This window comes from Drosophila serrata, unplaced genomic scaffold (assembly GCF_035046125.1).
Source record: "Drosophila serrata isolate PLE 108 unplaced genomic scaffold, ASM3504612v1 contig_184, whole genome shotgun sequence".
Classification (NCBI taxonomy): Eukaryota; Metazoa; Arthropoda; class Insecta; order Diptera; family Drosophilidae; genus Drosophila; species Drosophila serrata.
This window is the reverse complement of record NW_028257082.1, coordinates 5,872,130-5,890,585: the sequence shown is the minus strand read 5'-3', so window position 1 is coordinate 5,890,585 and position 18,456 is coordinate 5,872,130. Positions and strand designations below refer to the sequence as shown.

Below are 18,456 nucleotides of genomic sequence, written 5' to 3'. Positions count from 1 at the left end.
TATATGCTTTGTGGATTATATGGGGAGTTATATATGGACTATAGACAACCCGTAACAATATGGATTATATATGGGGTTATATCATAAATATATACACCAAGTAACGATTATTTTTTCAGAGATTATATGGATTTTTATATACAACAGCGGGCGTTTAGCCTGAGTACATTGAAGGTTGGTATATAGATCTTTCGATCGTGGGTTCGGATTGTTCGTTACCTCGGCCAGTTGGCGGCTTGCGATTTGTGGCTGTGTGAGAGCGTTCGCCGTTTATAAAACTAAGAGTGGCTAAAATATAGTATTGAGAAATTGAAATTATAAAATCAAATTCAGCAAGTAGAAGAAGTGCGAAACAGACGTAATTTGTGTGCCTTAAGCTAAGAATACATACATACAGACGTAGTGTCTAGAGAGTGAGTGAGAAAAGCATGCATCTTGAAAGGAATATAGCTTGGGTTAGTTTTTGGCAACAACTGCGGAAGCAACCAGCAAAAAAAAAACAGCTGCAGTTAAAATTAAAAAGGGAAACACACTGGTCAGCACAGAAAAATTCCAATGGAAATAATATAGAAACAGCAAAACTGAAATTCAACTGCTCGGCTTTTGGCGGATAATGTAATTCAGCTAACAGCGATCGGCTTTATATATATATATTTAAGAGCATTCGGCAGAGATTAACATGAAATGTTGAATGGGGTTTAGTGTGCAAATGTTATATGTATGTTTGTTTTATGCTGTATGCTTTATGCTAAACTGTTATCTATAAACTATTGACTTGATTGTTTGATTTCTTGTTCTACACACTAAACCTCTTGAGGCTGCACTCACCTCCAACTCAGAAGGGGATTTTCTTTTTTTAAACTGCTTTTTAATTTGTATGTTTATTTTTATTTTGTTTTGTTTGTGTTTTAGGGAGCGCAGCAGCCGCAGTAGCAGTGGTAGTAGTAGTAGTAGTAGTAGAAAAGGGAGTATGTAGTAGTGGTAGTAGTAGAATTTTGGTTTCTGTTCAGAGCTTCGGTGGTTGCTTCCTGTTTTTGGTTGCTGTTTGTCTTTTTCGTTTCGTTTTATTTGTTTTAAGTTGAAGGTTTTAAAGTTTTTTATTTGACAACCTACACACACACTTCGCTTTAGAACCGAGTACTCTAAATGCTACATTTAGATTAAGACTCTTAAGGAAATGCCAATTTATTTGGGTTTGGGTTTTCGTCCTATGTAAAATAATAAAGAGGTAAATAATTTTCGTTTTACAATTGCCGAATTAGAGGAAATTAAACTATAATTTAGCAAAAAAAAAAAAAAAGAGGAGTAACTACTTAAACTGCAGCTTTTTTTTACTACAATAATTGATTTGTTGTTGAATTAATTGCTGTTGTTGAAGTTGTGTTGTTGTTGTTGTGCTGTTTGGTTGTTGATTATTGTTGAAACTAAAAAATTATTTTATACACGCCGTACAACAGTTGGTTCCTTGGAAGTATTGGTTGTAGGGGTTAAATAAAGTTTTGTCCAAAATAATTAAAAATAACAAAAATAAAATTGAAAGGAAACTAACAAAGGAAAAATGAATTTGTGGTCTATGTTTAACTCTCGAACATGTACTGTCACAGTTTTAAAACATTTTGAAAAGATTTATAGAAAGGAAGTTGTGACGGTATCAATTGCTACAAGTAATTTTTTGTTGACTACATTATGTAATTGAAGTGTGTGTAGTTTTAGGTGGAGTGTGTTGTTGGTTGATAATTAAAATAGGCGCAAGTTCAGCAAAAAAAAACAACGGTAAACGAAAAAGAGGGAAATGTCATAAGAAAAGTGTTAGAAAAATGTTAGGGATCCAATATATAATAACTATGCCAAATAATCATCTAAAAATATTAATAATTCACTACTTGGAAGTGAAATTAACTCTTAAAAGCTAATCAAAATACGTAAAAATAAACATATAGTAGCCGCTTCCTCGATAGCTATAAACTTATAAATACAAATATAAACAAGTAGGGATCTAAGGAAAGTAAAACGTAAAAATGCATTAAAAGGGATAAAAACGAGGAATAACAATAAGACTTAACAAACAACATGTTTTAAAGATTTAAATTTCGATTATATGATGGTTGGGAAAAAAGACATAACATAGCATAACTCTGGGACGTGTTTTTTGAATGTCCTTTTGTGTGTGCGTGATTAAATTATATCAATGAACTTTAAACAAAAATCAAGTGTGACAGGACACAAAACATTAAGGGACTTACCATCGCTGAGCACAACTTCCGCCTGTCGTGGCACCGGCGCCTGCTGTGTTTGAATCTCAATGACTTGGTGCTCTAAATAAATTAATAAATAAATCAAATTAGTTTCTGTTAATGAGGAATGCGTTTAAAACTTCAAACATACCGGTCTCTGGCTCGCTCTGAGGGTATTTCTTTGTCCCCGCCTGCAGGACAGCCTCCGATTCAGAGAAATCTGTGTCAGTGTCTGCAATTAAGAGCAAATTATTAGCTAAGAACTAATAGGAATTTATTTCAACTTACATTCGCCATGCACGGACTTCTTTTTCCGCTCCACCGTGCGTTTGTATTCATTAAGTTCATCATCCGTGACATTATCGAATGGATTCTTGGCATAGGGAGCCTTGTACACCGTGGCATTGTGCTGGAATCCACGCTGGATAATTCCCTTGGATGCGGCACCCATCATCACAACATGGTCGCCGGTCTGCGAGACGGTGGCATCCTTGAGTCGGCTAGCCTCATCCCATGTGACGCCCTCCAGAATATGGGACTGTGGTCCGGCGGAAATCTTATCAGCACGTCGATTGTCCTTGATCTGTTGTGTAACATTATTAAAGCTAGTTAAGTTTGTAAAACAAATAAACACAAACGCATAGAATACTGACTTGTTGCTGGACCCGCTTAAACTCTCTGGGATTTGTTCCGGCAGGCACAAACTGAAGTGGATCTTCTATCCTCACTGGCGTTGAGTGGGTAGGAGAACCCTCAGCCACCCACTGTGATTTTTCGTTTTCGGTTTCGTAAATCGTACATTTTTTGACAATTTTGTGGATTTTTGTGGGAGATGTGGGTTGGAAGAAAGCAATGCAATTGGAAAAAGAAAGAGAAAGAAATTCGTTTTAAATGTGGGATGATGAACAACAATCAAGGTTCTTATTAAGAGGTGAAAATGTTCTTTTAAAATATATATCTTTTGTTACAATTGGTTTAGATCTTATATTTAGGATTAAGTTCTTAATTATTCGTTAGTGTTTGACCCATTTTCATACTTATATCTTGCAATGATCAAATAAACAAACACAAAACTGAACTTAAATAACAAGCATAAATGATTTTGTGCCTTGAAAAAATAAAGAAACAATGCAAAACAATCACAAAGAGAAAAGAATATCCAAAACATGCAAAGGAAAAAGTTGATGAATGAATGAAAATAATAAAAGAGTAATCTAAATGAAATCAATGAAATCGAGTTTAAAATTATACAAAATGCTGGTTGATTTTTAGTGTAATTTGATTAATATTATGATCAAATTTCTTTCTCTTTCTTTGCATTGTTTTGTTTTGTATTTTTCACCTTCGTATTGAGGCAGCAAAATATGGTAAAGGCGGCACAAAATCATCTATGCAAAAGTTTCATTTTGTTGTTTGTTTTTTGAATACATTTAAATATTTATTTGATTAATGCACATGTTACAAGTATTTGGTTTCTTGCTCGCAAAGCAGGTCAAAGTATTTTGGTTTTAGCATGAGTTAAATTCTATTTTCAAGGTATATAAATATATAGTTTTTGTGTATCGATTATTTGAATTGGCTTAATAAACGCTAAGAAGAAACTTTGATGCGTAAGAGTTGCAGTTTAGTAGCAGAGTTGGGAACTAAAACTTGGCGCTAACTAATTAAAAATCATAGATGGAATGTTTTAATATATAGGAGTGCTGTTTCAACTTTGATTCAACTATTTCCCTTCAATCTCCTTAAGGCTGGTGGTAGTGGTTGTGGTTTGCTGCTTCATATCTTCGAAAGTAATAATCTCTACCTTTGTTATCTTCTTGGGATCGGGAGTGCCGGTTTCCAGGACCTCGACCTTTTGGTACACGTTGGGCGAGTTGAGCCACCTGCTGCGATCGCCTCCCTTGCGTAAATCACCCTTCTTCCAGATTCTAATTAATGGAAAAATATTGAATTAGAGATGAATGTAGAGAAATCCGAGATTATATATCGAAAAAAAATTGGGCAAGCAAAATATCGATTTATCGCGTTAAAATCGATAAAGCGCCGATATATTGATATTTTCTACCATTCCTAGAATAGAATAATGCTTTTCCTACCCCTGACGGAAGAGCTCCTCCTCCTCGAGCAGATAGCCCAGAGATGAAACAGCTGGTGGTAATTCCACATCGTTCTTGGGCTTGGGTGGATCCGATTTGATCAGAGGATGGCGGTAGATGTAACCAGTGCGGTAGCCTGCATTATCCAGTGTACGCATCAAAGCCTCGAACTCAGCACCGCCCACTCGCCATTTGGGCGGACTTCCAATCTTGGGCGTGGCAGCGGCTTCATCCTTCTCAGCAGCAGCACCATCATCGCCGGCCGTAACAGCGGCAAACTTCTTCTCCAGATCCTCTGGAGGGCGACGCGACTGCTCATAGATGGCCTTGCGCGATTCCTCTGGAATCAGCACCAAGTTATCCACACCGACGGGCAACAGTTTCAGTTGGGTCTCGCACGCCTGGACAATGTGGCAGGCGGCAAAGTAGGCCTCCTCAATGGTCTCGCCACAGCACAGGGCACCGTGGTTGGCTAGCAACATCACCTTAGAGTTAGGACCGAGGTTGCGAACAAGCCGGTTGCGCTCTTCCTCATCAAACAAGCCAGTGTACGCGTGTGTGGTGATCTCGCCGAGCACGCAGGCATCCTTGGTCAGCGGCAGCAGACCGGCCTTCAAGGAGGAAATAGCCACCACCGGACTGCAGCCAATGTAGATGGCGCATCGGATATCGGGTCGCGCAGCATGAATCACCGAATGGAGGACAAAGTCTTGAATGAAGAAGAGAGAAAGTTAATTGATTGAATATTGATTTCGATTGATTTCCAAGTTCAACTTACGACTCTTGTTCACGCCAAAGTTGGTGGTGCCCTGCTCCACAATCTGGCCCTGCATATCCACCTTGTTTAGCGCTGAGGCAGTGATCTCGTGGTAAAGGAGTCCGTATGGATTGACCAGGAAGTACTCTTGATCGACCTTGAGACGTGCAGTGATCTGTGCGCCCAGACCCTGGGTCCAGCCATTCAGATCGAGCAGACGGAATGTGGCGGCCAGCTTGCACCGAAGTATCTTCTCGCCCTTGGCATAGCCCATGGACTCAACACCGCGTATGTCATTGATGGGCACCATGCAGTTGTTGCTCTTGAACACATTGCCCACCCGCGTCACTGGCACACCCACAATGTCCGAAAGCTGCTGCAGAATACCGCTGGCGCCGGCACCACCCTCACGGGCCGAGTCCACGATCCGCTCCAGCTCCTCGCGGAAGAGTTTCGAGCCCATGATGGCCTCCACTCGCTTGCGACGCTCCATTTCGCGCATATCCTGTACAAAAAAAAAGGGGGTTGTGAGTAAGAGGGGTGGTTATTGCCTCGGTTGAGGCTTCCCTGGGTGCAGTGCACAACGTACCTGTTCAATATCCGCGGGACGCGCTTTGTTGCTATCATCCTCCTCGCCGGCAGTGGGATCTATGCCGTTCTGTGGCGGTTGCTCGACTTCAGTCATGATTTATATCTTTTGTATTTCAGTTAAAATGCTGCAATTAAAAACGGACGAGCGTTAGATTATGTTTCTTTCCTGAACTTAACGCTCAGCTGGAAATTTTTCGACTGACCTTAAAAAACTGCAAGGCAGTCGAGCAAACGAAAAAGGGGGTGGCAAAACATTGAGAGCGGCTGACAGAGAAAGAGAGCGAGTAAAGTGCAACCACCCAAATGGAAGAGAGTACTCTCTCCGGCAGAGACAGTCGTCGGATTTCCCAGAGAATGTCAAATGGCGTTGCTCGGTGGAAAGCCAGAGAGAAACTGCCGTGGGGTGGTGAGAGGTGACACACTCACACACACACACTAACCAAATGGACTGCCGCATATTTCCACTTTAGTTAATTTCTAATTTTGGCTAAAATAAATTCTAAAATCGAGGGGAGCAAAGAGTGAGAGGACCCAGGGGGAAAATGCATAAGTACACTTCTCTCCACATTTTCCCGTATCCACGTGCTAAGGCGGCAGCCACAGAGAAAGCAATATAAACGGAAGAATCGTTGAAAACTATTTTAAGATCCATTCGGCTTTTTACGAAACCCCCAAAAATTCATTATGCCTCGAAAATCAAAACGAAACGAAGGAGAGCTCCTCCTCTGCTGAGCTGTCTCGATCCCGAAACAAAACCAAGGAGGGAGAGAAGGGAGCAGCAACCAAAATAAATAAACAAAAATATGTGTGAATGTGTTTCTGCTGCTGCTCTTTAAATCTTAGGCGTGGTGCGTTTTTTTCCTTCGAATACCACGAATAATATTATTAACCTTCAGAGTATCGTAAACAATTTTGCAGGCGAAAAAACATAGAAATTATTGTCAACTGAGACAACAAATTGAAATGCAATGAGCCAAGCTCAGCTAAATTCGTAACCCGAAACAGAGCTCAATTTCCAAACGACAAACTTGAGATTGAGAAGCAACAATAAGTCATAATTAAGGTGCATTATGCTGACCCGATTTCTGCCACTACACCCACCAGCATTTCTTTAGTTCTCTCTCCCTCTCTCTTTTTTCCCCCCCTCAATTAAAAGCACCAATTTCTACATAAATATGCCAATTTAGAGAGGAAATTGCAATGGGAAAGGGAAGGAGGAAAGGGAAAACAAAGTGGGGAGTGAGCATATAACCCCTTTCGTGGGCGGCGACTTTTGTAGTCGGCTTATATGCATATATATGCTCAGGGAAACAAAAAGAACAAGAAACAATACAATACAAGGCTACACAGGCAAAAAACGAATTTGTATTTTAAAATAAAGTGCAGCTAATCAATAAGCAAAGACACAAAGATCTTGTTCAAGTACAAAATATTAGCAAATATTTTTACAAACGTATACAATCACCTCTGAAATTAATTATAAAATCATCTAAAAATTTATTTTCTGTGCATCAAAAGTGCATTACCCAGAGGCGTATTGTTTGCTGCTGACTTTGCCGTTTGCTAATTATGACGTATTGGCGACGCGTGCCGCATATTTGAGCTTTCTTTTAACAACACTATCGTGTTGTGCAGGTAATTGAACTTAGCTGCCAACACCACCATACCGCACCTCATCTCACCTTGCACAACTTGTTCGGTGTGCGTGGGCGGCGTAAAATGTTCAGTTTTGGGTTGAAATCAAACAGAATAATGCTGAATAAACGCTTTTTAAGTGACTACAACAACAACAAAAAAAGAGAGATGCAGACGAGCTAGGGAGTTGTTGTGTTGAATGCGTGGGCGTTGAATAAACTTAACGAGCCAAACAGTTTTTCCAACGTGGGTCGATTCCAGACTCCTCCAAAATGGAGATAGCTGGCAGTTTTGTGTAGGTGGCAGAAATAAAGAAAATAAGAGGAGTTCTTGATAGACAGAACAAGCCTTTGGTTTCTCACGCATTGGAAGCTCTTTCTGTTAAATATTTCAAGTAAACTGCAATCTGTTTAGTTTTAAAGTTTAAGTGGCAAGATATTTGTATCAAATACCCAAAAAACAAACTTGAATCGAACTAACCAAATAAGTATAACAATGTCAATAGATTAAACCCCGTTTAGTCACACATTTTTGCATTATTGGAAGCTTCTCTAGTCCACTTTCTGTTTTGGCTCTTTCTCTCTGTGACCTTTTTGTGCGGAAGACAACAATTAAATTTAGGAGCAGCTAACGACACTGAGACGCCGCCATCGCCAGCCACCGTCGCGCCGCGTCGCGTCAGCTTCAGACAAATGTTGTTGTTGTTGACATTATGCAATTACATCACACTTGTTTGGCGCGGGACACACCCATGTCTTTCAATGGTTAAAGTGTGCCGGCTCCAAAACTGGCAGACAACAAAATATATGTATGTGCATATCTGTATGTATTATATAGAATGTTGCAAAGGCAAGGCCGATAAAAGAGGCCTTAACAGGCAACCAACACAACATTATCTTGATAATTTCGCAAGGTCTAAACAAGATAACTGTTAGAAAAATCAATATAATGATATCTTAATAAACAACAAATACGTTAAATGATTAAAAGTTTAAGTCCTAAATGATGTGAGGCTAAATTTCTACTGTTTTTTGTTCAAAATTCTTAAATCACACAAATATATTCCGTACTCCAATTAGCAGCTCAACCAATTGACCCAGAGAACCAAACCGAACACCCTCTATATATGAGTTTTTTTTTCACACATATGAATACTGGCGTTAATTAAATTTCTCAAGTATTCAATTATCGCGCAACGGAAGAGATCTTACGCAATCTTCCACTCCATCGAGCATAACCCGGGCAGCTGTCCCATTCATTGCCCCCCAAAGTGTGCAGGCAATAAGGTCGCTCATTCAGTTTTAATAATGCAACAAGTCACTCACACGCTCAGTTCAGTCAGTCAGTCAGTCAATGGGGCACAAGCCCAGATTCGATGAGGGAGATGATGATCTTTCAACAAAAAAAAAACGGAAATAAGAAAACATCCATCCCATATGGCAGCGAGAATAATAAAAGCACAGAGTCGGTAACAAAAAAACAAGTGCTATAAACCAACGCCAAGTGTAAATAATAATAATTTTTAGCTGTCACAGACTTTGAAAGGAAAATGATAAATGGAAATATGGGCGGCGGTCTTAACTCATTCACTTAAAAGTTTGTTGAAAAACTAGCTTAATTTTTAGACTAAGTTCTGTTTGTATAAATTGACGTTGTGCATCACTAAGATGAATGGCACACCGTGAAAATATATACAGGTTTTCATCTGCGAAACGTGGTCAGAGAGTACTGGCAAAGTAGGCGTTTGCTAGCCTCGCAATAATAACGTTTCACATCGAAAGACCATCCCCTGAATATTTCGACCAAAGCACTGGGAACGAGTGAGAGGACCGCCGAGCTGCTTCGACTGGCAGCTGCTATGTTTCACTTTGGACGCGCTCGCTTCACAAGCAGTCGTGGCCGAGTGGTTAAGGCGTCTGACTCGAAATCAGATTCCCTCTGGGAGCGTAGGTTCGAATCCTACCGGCTGCGGAGGATTATTACTTTTTTGTTACTTTTTTTCTACGGGAAAACTTATTTTTTTACTTATTTAGTCCTCAAATACAATTTTAAAACTGGATTATTTAAACAGCACATGAAATTAGTTACATTTGTGTACTATTAGATATGATTTATTGCTGTTTTATAGATTATTATTTGATTTAATATTCTGATAATAAAATAATAGCTGAATTACTACTTGAAAAAATCATACTGTTCTATATTTCTATTAGAATTATAAAATAAATGTGATTGGGGGGGGGGGAATACAATACAATACGAATTATCCTGTTTATTTATGTAGAATAATACACATAAATAGGGAAAGAAATCAAATAAAATGTAGATTATGGAAAAAAAAAAATAGAATAAAATAAAAAAAAAATAGAATAAAATAAAAATATAAATTATATATAAACAAATCAGAACTTTCGAACACCAAAAACTGTCCAGTGTTTGGCAGCACGATTTTCATCTGTTTCCGTGGTGTAGCGGTTATCACATCTGCCTAACACGCAGAAGGCCCCCGGTTCGATCCCGGGCGGAAACATGTTGACACTTTTTTATTATTTATATTGTACATTTTTATTTTAAAAAACCCTTTCCATTCAAAGTGAAGTCTGCGCGACAAGTTTGTTGATCAAGATTCGGTAAGTTTTTAAGTAAAGCCGAGTTAGTTAGTTATTTTATGTTCATATAAAAACACTTAATTAGTTTAGGACGAAATCACATTAAAACTTAAGGTGTTCAATATTTCCTTTTCATTTGAAATGCTTAGCTTGTTCCTATAAAACGCACTAGTTGGCATTTGGCTACCTTACTTCCAGCTGTTTCCGTGGTGTAGCGGTTATCACATCTGCCTAACACGCAGAAGGCCCCCGGTTCGATCCCGGGCGGAAACAGGTTGAACTTTTTTTTGTTCTACTACCTTATACAATTTTAAACCGCTTGCCTTTTATAAAATTTTAAAAGTACATCTACTGAAATAACCTTTTTGGTCTTTTACATGAAATGTATGTATGTTTGATAATGCTATTTATCGGCGCCTTTGGTTGAGAAGCAGAAATAGGAGTATAAACTGAACAACTCTGTAATTTTATATTACGGAAATATATTTACTGTGTTTCGTGCTGAATTAATTCAGTTTACCAACTATTACTAATTCAATAAAACAAATGCAAAAGCCGAAAAAATACTTCGACAAATGGGAAATTGTTATGTTCCACTTTTTCCCATTCGTTCCACAGATTGAAAAGAGTACTAAGCTTTTGGTTGCCGTGCTTCCAGCTGTTTCCGTGGTGTAGCGGTTATCACATCTGCCTAACACGCAGAAGGCCCCCGGTTCGATCCCGGGCGGAAACAGGTTGAATTTTTTTCTCTTAATGCAACTTTTAGTTTGTGTTTTTCTTTTTATATTTAATTTTCACTCACATACAAATTTAATGTATACACCATAATTATAGCAAGTTAAAAGAAGTTAAGATAATAGAGGGGAACTTTGAGTCGTGCGTTGGCCTATCTTTAATCTCCGGACCTGTCATCACCGAAATGTCTTTATTTTTGTCTTTGGCGTTTATCTCTTCTCACTTTCAGACACTGTGCCAGCCGCCGTGTGTGGAATTTCTTAATAAGGTGGTAGCAGCAGAAGCGGGTCTAGCCGTAAGGCTTTTCCATCCGCCTCTGCCCCTTGGTCTTTGGTTGGCTCTTGCTAATTTTGTTTGTTTTGCTAACAAGCTGCCAGCTTGTCTGCCTCGAACCCGTTCATTCGTTCGTTGGTTCGTTCTCTCCTGCAGCTCCCCTCCCTTCCTCTGTTTACTTCACTTTATTGTACTTATCTTCTGGACCCCGTCCCAGTGCTGGTCTGCTACCAAAAGTCGCGTGTGAGTCGCGTGTGGCTTGAATTACAAAATTCGCGCACAATAAATCTCATCAAAGTTGGCGGCGCCAACGCCCATTGTGTGTGTTCACAGAAAAAGACTTAAGGAAAGTGCATAAATACAACATTTTTAGCTGTTAGTAAAGAAAAAAAAAAAAGAAAAGTGACAACAAGTAGGCAACGAAAGGAAAATGAATCGAGCGTCTTGCAACAAACAATATGTTTGTACTCTTTTCAGATTCTTTGTGACTTTTTGTCTGGCTTTTCTGCCCTTGATGTAAGCCAAAAGCCTCTTGTAAAACCAACAAAGTGTATTTTTTATTCCTATGCTTCTCGTTCGGTGTTGTCTTTGACTCACTTGGCCAAGGGCCAGAAAACAAAAAGCTTGGCCAATTTTCCTATATTTTTGATTCACATAAATTTTGTTTGTAAAATTGCCAAATAAACTTGAAATCTGCACACAGTCGTTGAGGTTGGGTGACGTCCATTGGTGGATTAATAAATTATACTCAATGAATGGTGGAATATATGAATTTAATAAAAAATCATTCGATATTCAAGAGATTGCTAATATTTAAGCTATAAATATGACTCCAACCGTTGTGTAAATTTACAAATTCAATTTATTGATTTAAAATGTCCTCTTTACTTAAAAGAAAACCCAACATAATTAAGTTATTCTCGTTATTTTCTATGTCGCTCTTCTTGCTCAAATTGAGACCCGTAAATGGGGGCTGAAATAATCATATTTGTAAAGTATGACATCACCCAGGACTATGTCGCACCCAGGAACCTTTCACCCCCCGCCACACAACCCACAACCGACACAGAGCTCTCTTAAAATCGAGCAAATAAAACTTCATCCCCTTGGAATAATATGACGTCACTTCCTGTCATTAACTCAAAACGAAAGGCAAGTATAAACCCCCCCCCCCAAGGAGCACCCACCCACTCCAAGGATATATGTATGTATGTATCGCGTGGAAGCATTTCCCGGCCGGCAAACTGTACGGTTGGCGCCACCATTCTGATATTTTGTCATTTTGTGGCGCCAAAGGTTTTCCAAATTGCATAGCAACACGACGGTAATGAAAATGCCGGCCACAAAAAAACAACAAAATAATAAAAACGAAATCAACATAGTAAGAAAAGTAAGGAGAAAAAAACCAATAAAAAGGTGGGCGTGCCACGAGACAGGTATTTCTATAAGGATTCGTGCCTCATTTCACTTGTCCCGAGGGTTGAGAGGGTGGCAGATGTGGTTGGTCGTTGAACCCCGTCTGTGGTGACCCCAACACGCGACTGGAAACTCCAGAGCCTGCTGCGTGTTTACGGTTAGTTTAAGGTTCCCGGATAATCAATGAAACACCCATCGACACACACACACAATCATGTCGACGTGTGTCCGTATCGACAGTAACTTAATCTTGATACGAACACATACCATAAATTTTCCTGCATTAAATGGGATTTTAATTGCACCGTCGCCGTACATGTACAGTAAGTTCCGGTTTGTTTAGCAATTATAAAATGAATTTTTAAAGGGTTAAAGACATTTGTCCACAGGACTAAATTAGATTATGGTAATTATTAACAATTATTAACTAGTTAACTTTTTCGAACAGAAATTCATAATTTAAGATCTTGTAGAACAGATTTTGATGTTATTATTCTGATATTTCAATCAGAAATGTAAATCCAACTAAACACTCTTCTTGATCTTATAGAACCGATTTGGATCAATAAATATTGATATAGTAAATCCCTTTAATTACATAGCTAAAGTTCTTACAAGATATAGATTTACAACTGAAAGCTAATTTATAGTTTCTGCTAAGAGAAATTGCTATAGAACACTCTCTAGTTTGAAAGCTCGTTAAAGCGTGCAATATTTTCTACGTCTTTTTAGTTTTCGTTAAAGAAAACTTTTTACCCAGATTGCCAAAAAAAAAAAAAAGAGATACAATAATAATAAAGCAAAGAAGCCAAAGTTGCTGGTCTCACAGTCTCTGGTTCAATGACCCATTTATGAAAGTGCTAGATGAACGCAAAACGATCCAATCCTCCATGTCGGAATTTCACTCCACTGTCGTCGCTCTGTTTATGGCTCCCTTTATTGCTGGCAGTGTTTCGTCGAAGCCACTGTACCATGCCCAAAGGGTAAATCAAAATTTATGCAGTACCCATAGAAGCCTGAGATATACATATATATGAAACATAACGCAGATATACATGTGGACATAATAAATGAAACAGTTCAACAGTACAAAAAGCGCCAGGCAGACTCAACGCTTAAGTGGCTTTTAATTCAATTCCAACCGAAGCAGAAAGAGAGAATCAAGAGTGTGTGAGATGTACGAAAAACAAAAAAAATCCAGTGAAACAAAGGTCATGCTTAATTGAATTAGAGGTGAAGTTATGCGTGGCATGTAAAGAGATCTCAGAGATAAAGCCAAACCAGGAGAGAGTACAACAATTTGCATATCAATTACATGGCACCTACAACAAAATCAGAGATAACATCGGTTTTATTCAGCTTATCGCAAAAAACCAAACACAAACAAGTCCCCGCCCCGTGACATCATCATTGTTAGTTGTTGATTATGAAATATGCATAAAGAAACAAAGAAAGAGATGACAAAAATCACCGCTTGAGTGTCATTAATACAAATTATTTATCTCCCTTTGATGGTCATGACCTCGATTAGTTCTCAATTAAGTTTGCCAAACAATACAATACAAAAAAATAGGAGAAAAAACACGGAACACAATTGGATATCGCTCAAGTGTGGCGTAAGCAAAAAGTTCAAAGTTGAGTGAGGTGTGGCTTCCTCCGTATTCTCCTCTCCTCTCCTCTCAGTCTTTTTGCAAGCTTCTCCTTAGCAAACAAGTGTCAATAAAATCCGCAGAGAGACCTCCTCAATCTCAACCATTGCAAAAACCTTACGCAAATATGTACCATCAGATAAAATATCTGATAAATATATATATAAAAAAAAGTAAATAAAGGGGGACAAGAGTCTTGTTTGCTTTGCACTTTACTTATGGGCGTGTTTCTAAAGTCAATTCAAGAATAGATTCAAACACTCACCTTAAAATTGAATTTGTTGCGTGATTATAATACTTTTATGATTTGCCTGAAAATAAATAAAAGAAGGTAAAGGGTTAGTTAGGTACATGTTAATGGGGGAAATCCCTACAGCAAAACCATACCATAATAATATGATATTTTCATGCTAAAGGTTGACTGTTTGCTTTAGTAAACATTCAAAAAATATATAACAAATTTTGAGAGCATAGTAGAGAGAGAGGGAGAAGAGTGAGCATTTTCCCTTTTTCTTGGCAAACAGCTTTCCCGTTTTCCAACACACACAAAACAGAGAGTTGTTCAGATGCTGCGTCTGCTCTGCCAACGCTGACGCTGCGGTCAGCGCCTCTGCTCGATGATGTCATGTGAATATTTTTAGTTAGCGGGCTTTATAATATTTTCGTACTACTCGCTACTTGCCCAGAGACACACAAGCACACAAAAACAAACACACACACTAAATAGCTCACCGATAGCAGACGCTCCCAGCAAACAAAATAAAATAATTGAGTTATTGAGGGGGAGGTTATTTCAGCCTGGAATTCTTTGGCAGAGGAAAATCACTGCCTCGAGACAATAATTATTAGATTTTCTGACAATTTTTAAACCAGTTATATATAATATAAATATAATTTAAAAACAAGTTTTCTTAACAATGTGTTGATGTTTCTTAAGCTAAACAATCTCTTTAATCAAAATTCATTACTCCTTTCTCAACTCAAACAACAAATTAGCATACAAATGATGTACATTATTACGAGCTGATAAGCATATTATATGTATGCCCAAATATTAAATTTAATTATGCCTTTCTCCGATGCGCTCAGGTGATCTTCACATTACACTTGCAACGCACAATTGCAGTCTGATAAATTGGCCAATAAACGCGCTCTAAATGTTTCTGCGTGAAAGCCCCAGACACGAAACATTGGTAACGCAATTCAGCCGCTTCTGGTGTTGATTTACAAAACCGAGATCGGCGTGTTGAATAGAAGCTATAAAACGATTATGTAAGCCGCCTCTTTCGTGTGCACAATTCGCTTTTTCTCTCCCCCTAGGTATTTTTTTCCTTTCTTTAATATCTTTTTTTGTTTTGCATTATGAATTCATTTATGCAGCAACACGTTTGCGCTTATTGTTGGTCTACTGTATGACTCTGACTTGTTGTTGCCTCTATTGTTATATGATGATGATAATGATGATGGCCTTTTTATAGAGCTTTATTGTTGCCCTCGTGTTTGGCAATGTTGCAGTGAAGAGAAGTTGTTTGAAAACCAGATTTTTATTATTGACATTTGTGCCCGGCAAAGTGGGTTAGCCATTCATTTAAAAGAGGAAATATCAACTGGTAAAGAATTGTTTGTAAATAAAAAATTCGAGTTGGAAGTAACTAAAGGTGCATTTGTTTTTATTGTTACCCCTTAAATCGTAAAATTCATTTCCTATTGGTAACATTTCTAGTTGGAAGTGTGCGGAAGAGCGATTGCATTGCAATTAGATGTACATTATGGTCAGCCACTTGTCACGTTTGAAAGCCACAAATAAAAGCCAATTACATTTAATTCTCTAGTATTTACATTAATTACAACAAATTGTGGCAATTTGAAGAGAAAAAGGAGAAGAGAACATAAAACAACAACTGGCAAGGGAACCATTTCCCACGCCTACACAAACGGGAGAACGAAATTAGCCTAAATTCCAATTTAAATTTAGTTCAGTCGGATCAGGCCGCCATAATAACAGGCTTTCAATCACTTTCAGCCGAAAGAGGGAGAGAGATGGTATATCCGAGAGAGGGAGATGGAGCAAAGTAAGAAAAACAGAGTCAGAGAGACAAAAGAAAAACAATTCAATTGAAGTTCAAGCGCAGCAGAAGAAGAAATGAGAGCGAGCAATGTTAAAGAAGGCAAGAAATGCAGACACACAGCTCCATCAGCTTTATAGAAATTGTCTACATTTTTCTTTGCCTTTGCTTCCGAACATTTTCGGTATAATTATCCACATTGTCGTCGCGCCTTTTTGCCTCTCATCATCTTCTGCTGGTTTCAAGCTCTAAAAGCCTGAATAACAAAAAAAAAAACAAAAAACAGACGGTTTGTTGGAACTGCACTTCAGACTTGCGACTTGCGACTCTCCTGGCGCAAGAACTTCTTTTATAAAACGAGTATTTTCATTTATGCATTTAAAAAACGATTTAATAATAATAATATTAAAAATAAAATTAATGTGAATTTATTTTTAGAGTTCATATCTTCAATGAGGGAATACTTATTATAGGGTAGTCTTTTCTTGGCTTGTTTATACCCTTATTCAGTGAAGAACTCATTTCCGACCCTATAAATTATATACTTAAACAGCATCAACTGGCGAGTCGATCCAGCCACGTCGACAATAATATTTTAATATTTTTATTTCAAATTTTTATAATGTGTTATATCGTTAAAATTATCAAAGATTTGCAATTTTAATTAAATAAAATATAAAATTCAGTAAGCAGGTTTATTAACCTTCTAAAAACTAACACATAAAAGCTTAGTAGTGATCAATTTAACTGCAAGAGTATACCAACTTCGTCTTTCCGAAGTTGGCTTCCTTTTTTGTTTTCTTTCAAGATTTATGTTTTTGTTGCAGCAGTTTGTTGTTGTTGATGCGGCCTGCTGCTTCTGCAACTGTACATTTGTTATTGCTGTCTCCGCCTCTTGCCTTCTCTCTCTATGCCTCATTCGCTCTCTTTCACCCCATCTCTCTTCTCGAGTTCTGTGTCTGGCTTATTGTTGTTGTTGCTGTTTTATTGATGAGCTGCAGTTGTTTAGCCAGCAGCAACATCTCTCTTTTTTTTAATCTCGCTTGTGTCTCTGTTTTGAAGCTTGGCACGTACGCCTCTTTTATCTACCTCTCTGTTTTCCCCCTTTCTACCACTCTCTCTACCTCTCTCGCTCTGTTGCATCTTCACTGCAATTGGCTTTGGGGCAAGGCAACAACAGGGTTCACTTCTTTTTATGTTTGGGTTTCTGGGAGCCATCAATTTTAAGAGCTTGTGCTTTTAGACAAATTTGTTTTTGGTGGCAGCCCGAGTTGCCAGACTGTGTTTGTTATTCATGAGCGTACTGTTATTTCAGGGTTCATTTTCAATTATTTATTTATTTTTTAAGAGCTGTTTTTTAATAGTACTGGCAATTATATTAGAGTTTTTGTTTAAGCCGTTGTCATTTTCATTATTACTATTATAAAAAAGCTTTTAAAGAAACTGGTTTTTGGTGTCAACTAAGTCATACATACAATAAGCAAATGTAATTTTCTTTATTATTAAGCATAAGTAGAATAATGTATATTTTTTATTTTAATTTTATTTGCTAGTCCCAGAGTGGTTTTGATTGCAAATAGTCCTGTACGAGCTCTTATGCCCATTTAATATCGATATTTTTATATAATTTAAGGTTCCAGCAACTCGATTAGGTTTTTAAAAAGATATCCCATTTTTTTCGAGTTAAGAAAGTACATTAATCAAAGTAAACGTCACAATTATGAAGCCCCCACCCACTTCGTTTTCAAATCAATTAATCACCGGCAAGATGTGACGTCAGTGGGAAATTCGATAAGCACACGCTTGGGTAAACAATTTCCAATTCCCAATCAAGAGTCATTAGGTCTGCTGTTAACCCATCAGACAGAAAATGCATTTGCATTGTCGGATTCCGATGGGAAGGGACACGCGGGACACGCCTCAATAAAAGTTAGAAAGTTAGGATTGAATGCCGGCGATTTCCTCCACTTGAAGTGCATTTTCTTATCTTTGCATTCTCGCCTCTAGTTTCTTCTTTGTTATTGTTTGTGTGTCACCGTCACCGTTGCCCGTTCGGGGTTTAGTTTTGTATTTCCGACTCGTTTCAATACAAACATTTTGTAGGTTAGGTTCTTCAACAATTGTTTACAGTTTTAACTATGCACTTCCTCCCGTTAAAAAGAGACGCACGGTCACATATTCTGCCATCTCACTCATTCCAGTTGTCACTCATTCAAATTCGTAGCGGAAAGCGACAATAAACAACGGGTTTTGTCCTGTTTTTGTTGCTATCGCGCACTCTTCTTTTTCCCATTTTCTGTGATTTTAATGTTAAATTTCAATACATATAGATTCAGATAATGCCTCAACGATTTTCGGAAATTCTCGCAATGCAACTTGCGGTGTGCAACGGAAA

The 18,456-nt window shown here is 38.1% G+C and overlaps 1 protein-coding gene and 4 non-coding genes across 16 annotated transcripts in view; 4 read left to right on the top strand and 1 right to left on the bottom strand.

Moving 5' to 3' along the window:
• Nucleotides 1-18,456, bottom strand: part of hts (adducin 1-like protein hts) — a 30,894-nt gene that overhangs the window by 9,602 nt on the left and 2,836 nt on the right. For 8 of the 12 annotated variants that reach the window (XM_020946993.2, XM_086828441.1, XM_020946958.2 and 5 more), the window contains exons 3-11: nucleotides 14,261-14,306; nucleotides 5,677-5,803; nucleotides 5,109-5,592; nucleotides 4,331-5,039; nucleotides 4,039-4,162; nucleotides 2,888-2,998; nucleotides 2,523-2,817; nucleotides 2,386-2,466; nucleotides 2,244-2,315 (exon numbers count right to left, since the gene is read on the bottom strand). In XM_020946993.2, coding sequence (XP_020802652.1) covers nucleotides 2,244-2,315; nucleotides 2,386-2,466; nucleotides 2,523-2,817; nucleotides 2,888-2,998; nucleotides 4,039-4,162; nucleotides 4,331-5,039; nucleotides 5,109-5,592; nucleotides 5,677-5,772 — 1,972 coding nt within the window. In that variant the 5' untranslated portion in view covers nucleotides 5,773-5,803; nucleotides 14,261-14,306. Of the gene's footprint in view, nucleotides 1-219; nucleotides 289-2,243; nucleotides 2,316-2,385; nucleotides 2,467-2,522; nucleotides 2,818-2,887; nucleotides 2,999-4,038; nucleotides 4,163-4,330; nucleotides 5,040-5,108; nucleotides 5,593-5,676; nucleotides 5,804-14,260; nucleotides 14,307-18,456 lie in introns of all 12 variants that reach the window. The other 4 variants (XM_020946976.2, XM_086828438.1, XM_086828440.1 and 1 more) reach the window with 1 other exon arrangement.
• On the top strand, nucleotides 9,203-9,284 carry TRNAS-CGA (transfer RNA serine (anticodon CGA)). Its single transcript has one exon. It is a non-coding gene; the product is annotated as a tRNA-Ser (tRNA).
• TRNAV-AAC (transfer RNA valine (anticodon AAC)) lies at nucleotides 9,771-9,843 on the top strand. The gene has a single exon. It is a non-coding gene; the product is annotated as a tRNA-Val (tRNA).
• Nucleotides 10,123-10,195, top strand: TRNAV-AAC (transfer RNA valine (anticodon AAC)). The gene has a single exon. It is a non-coding gene; the product is annotated as a tRNA-Val (tRNA).
• Nucleotides 10,583-10,655, top strand: TRNAV-AAC (transfer RNA valine (anticodon AAC)). Its single transcript has one exon. It is a non-coding gene; the product is annotated as a tRNA-Val (tRNA).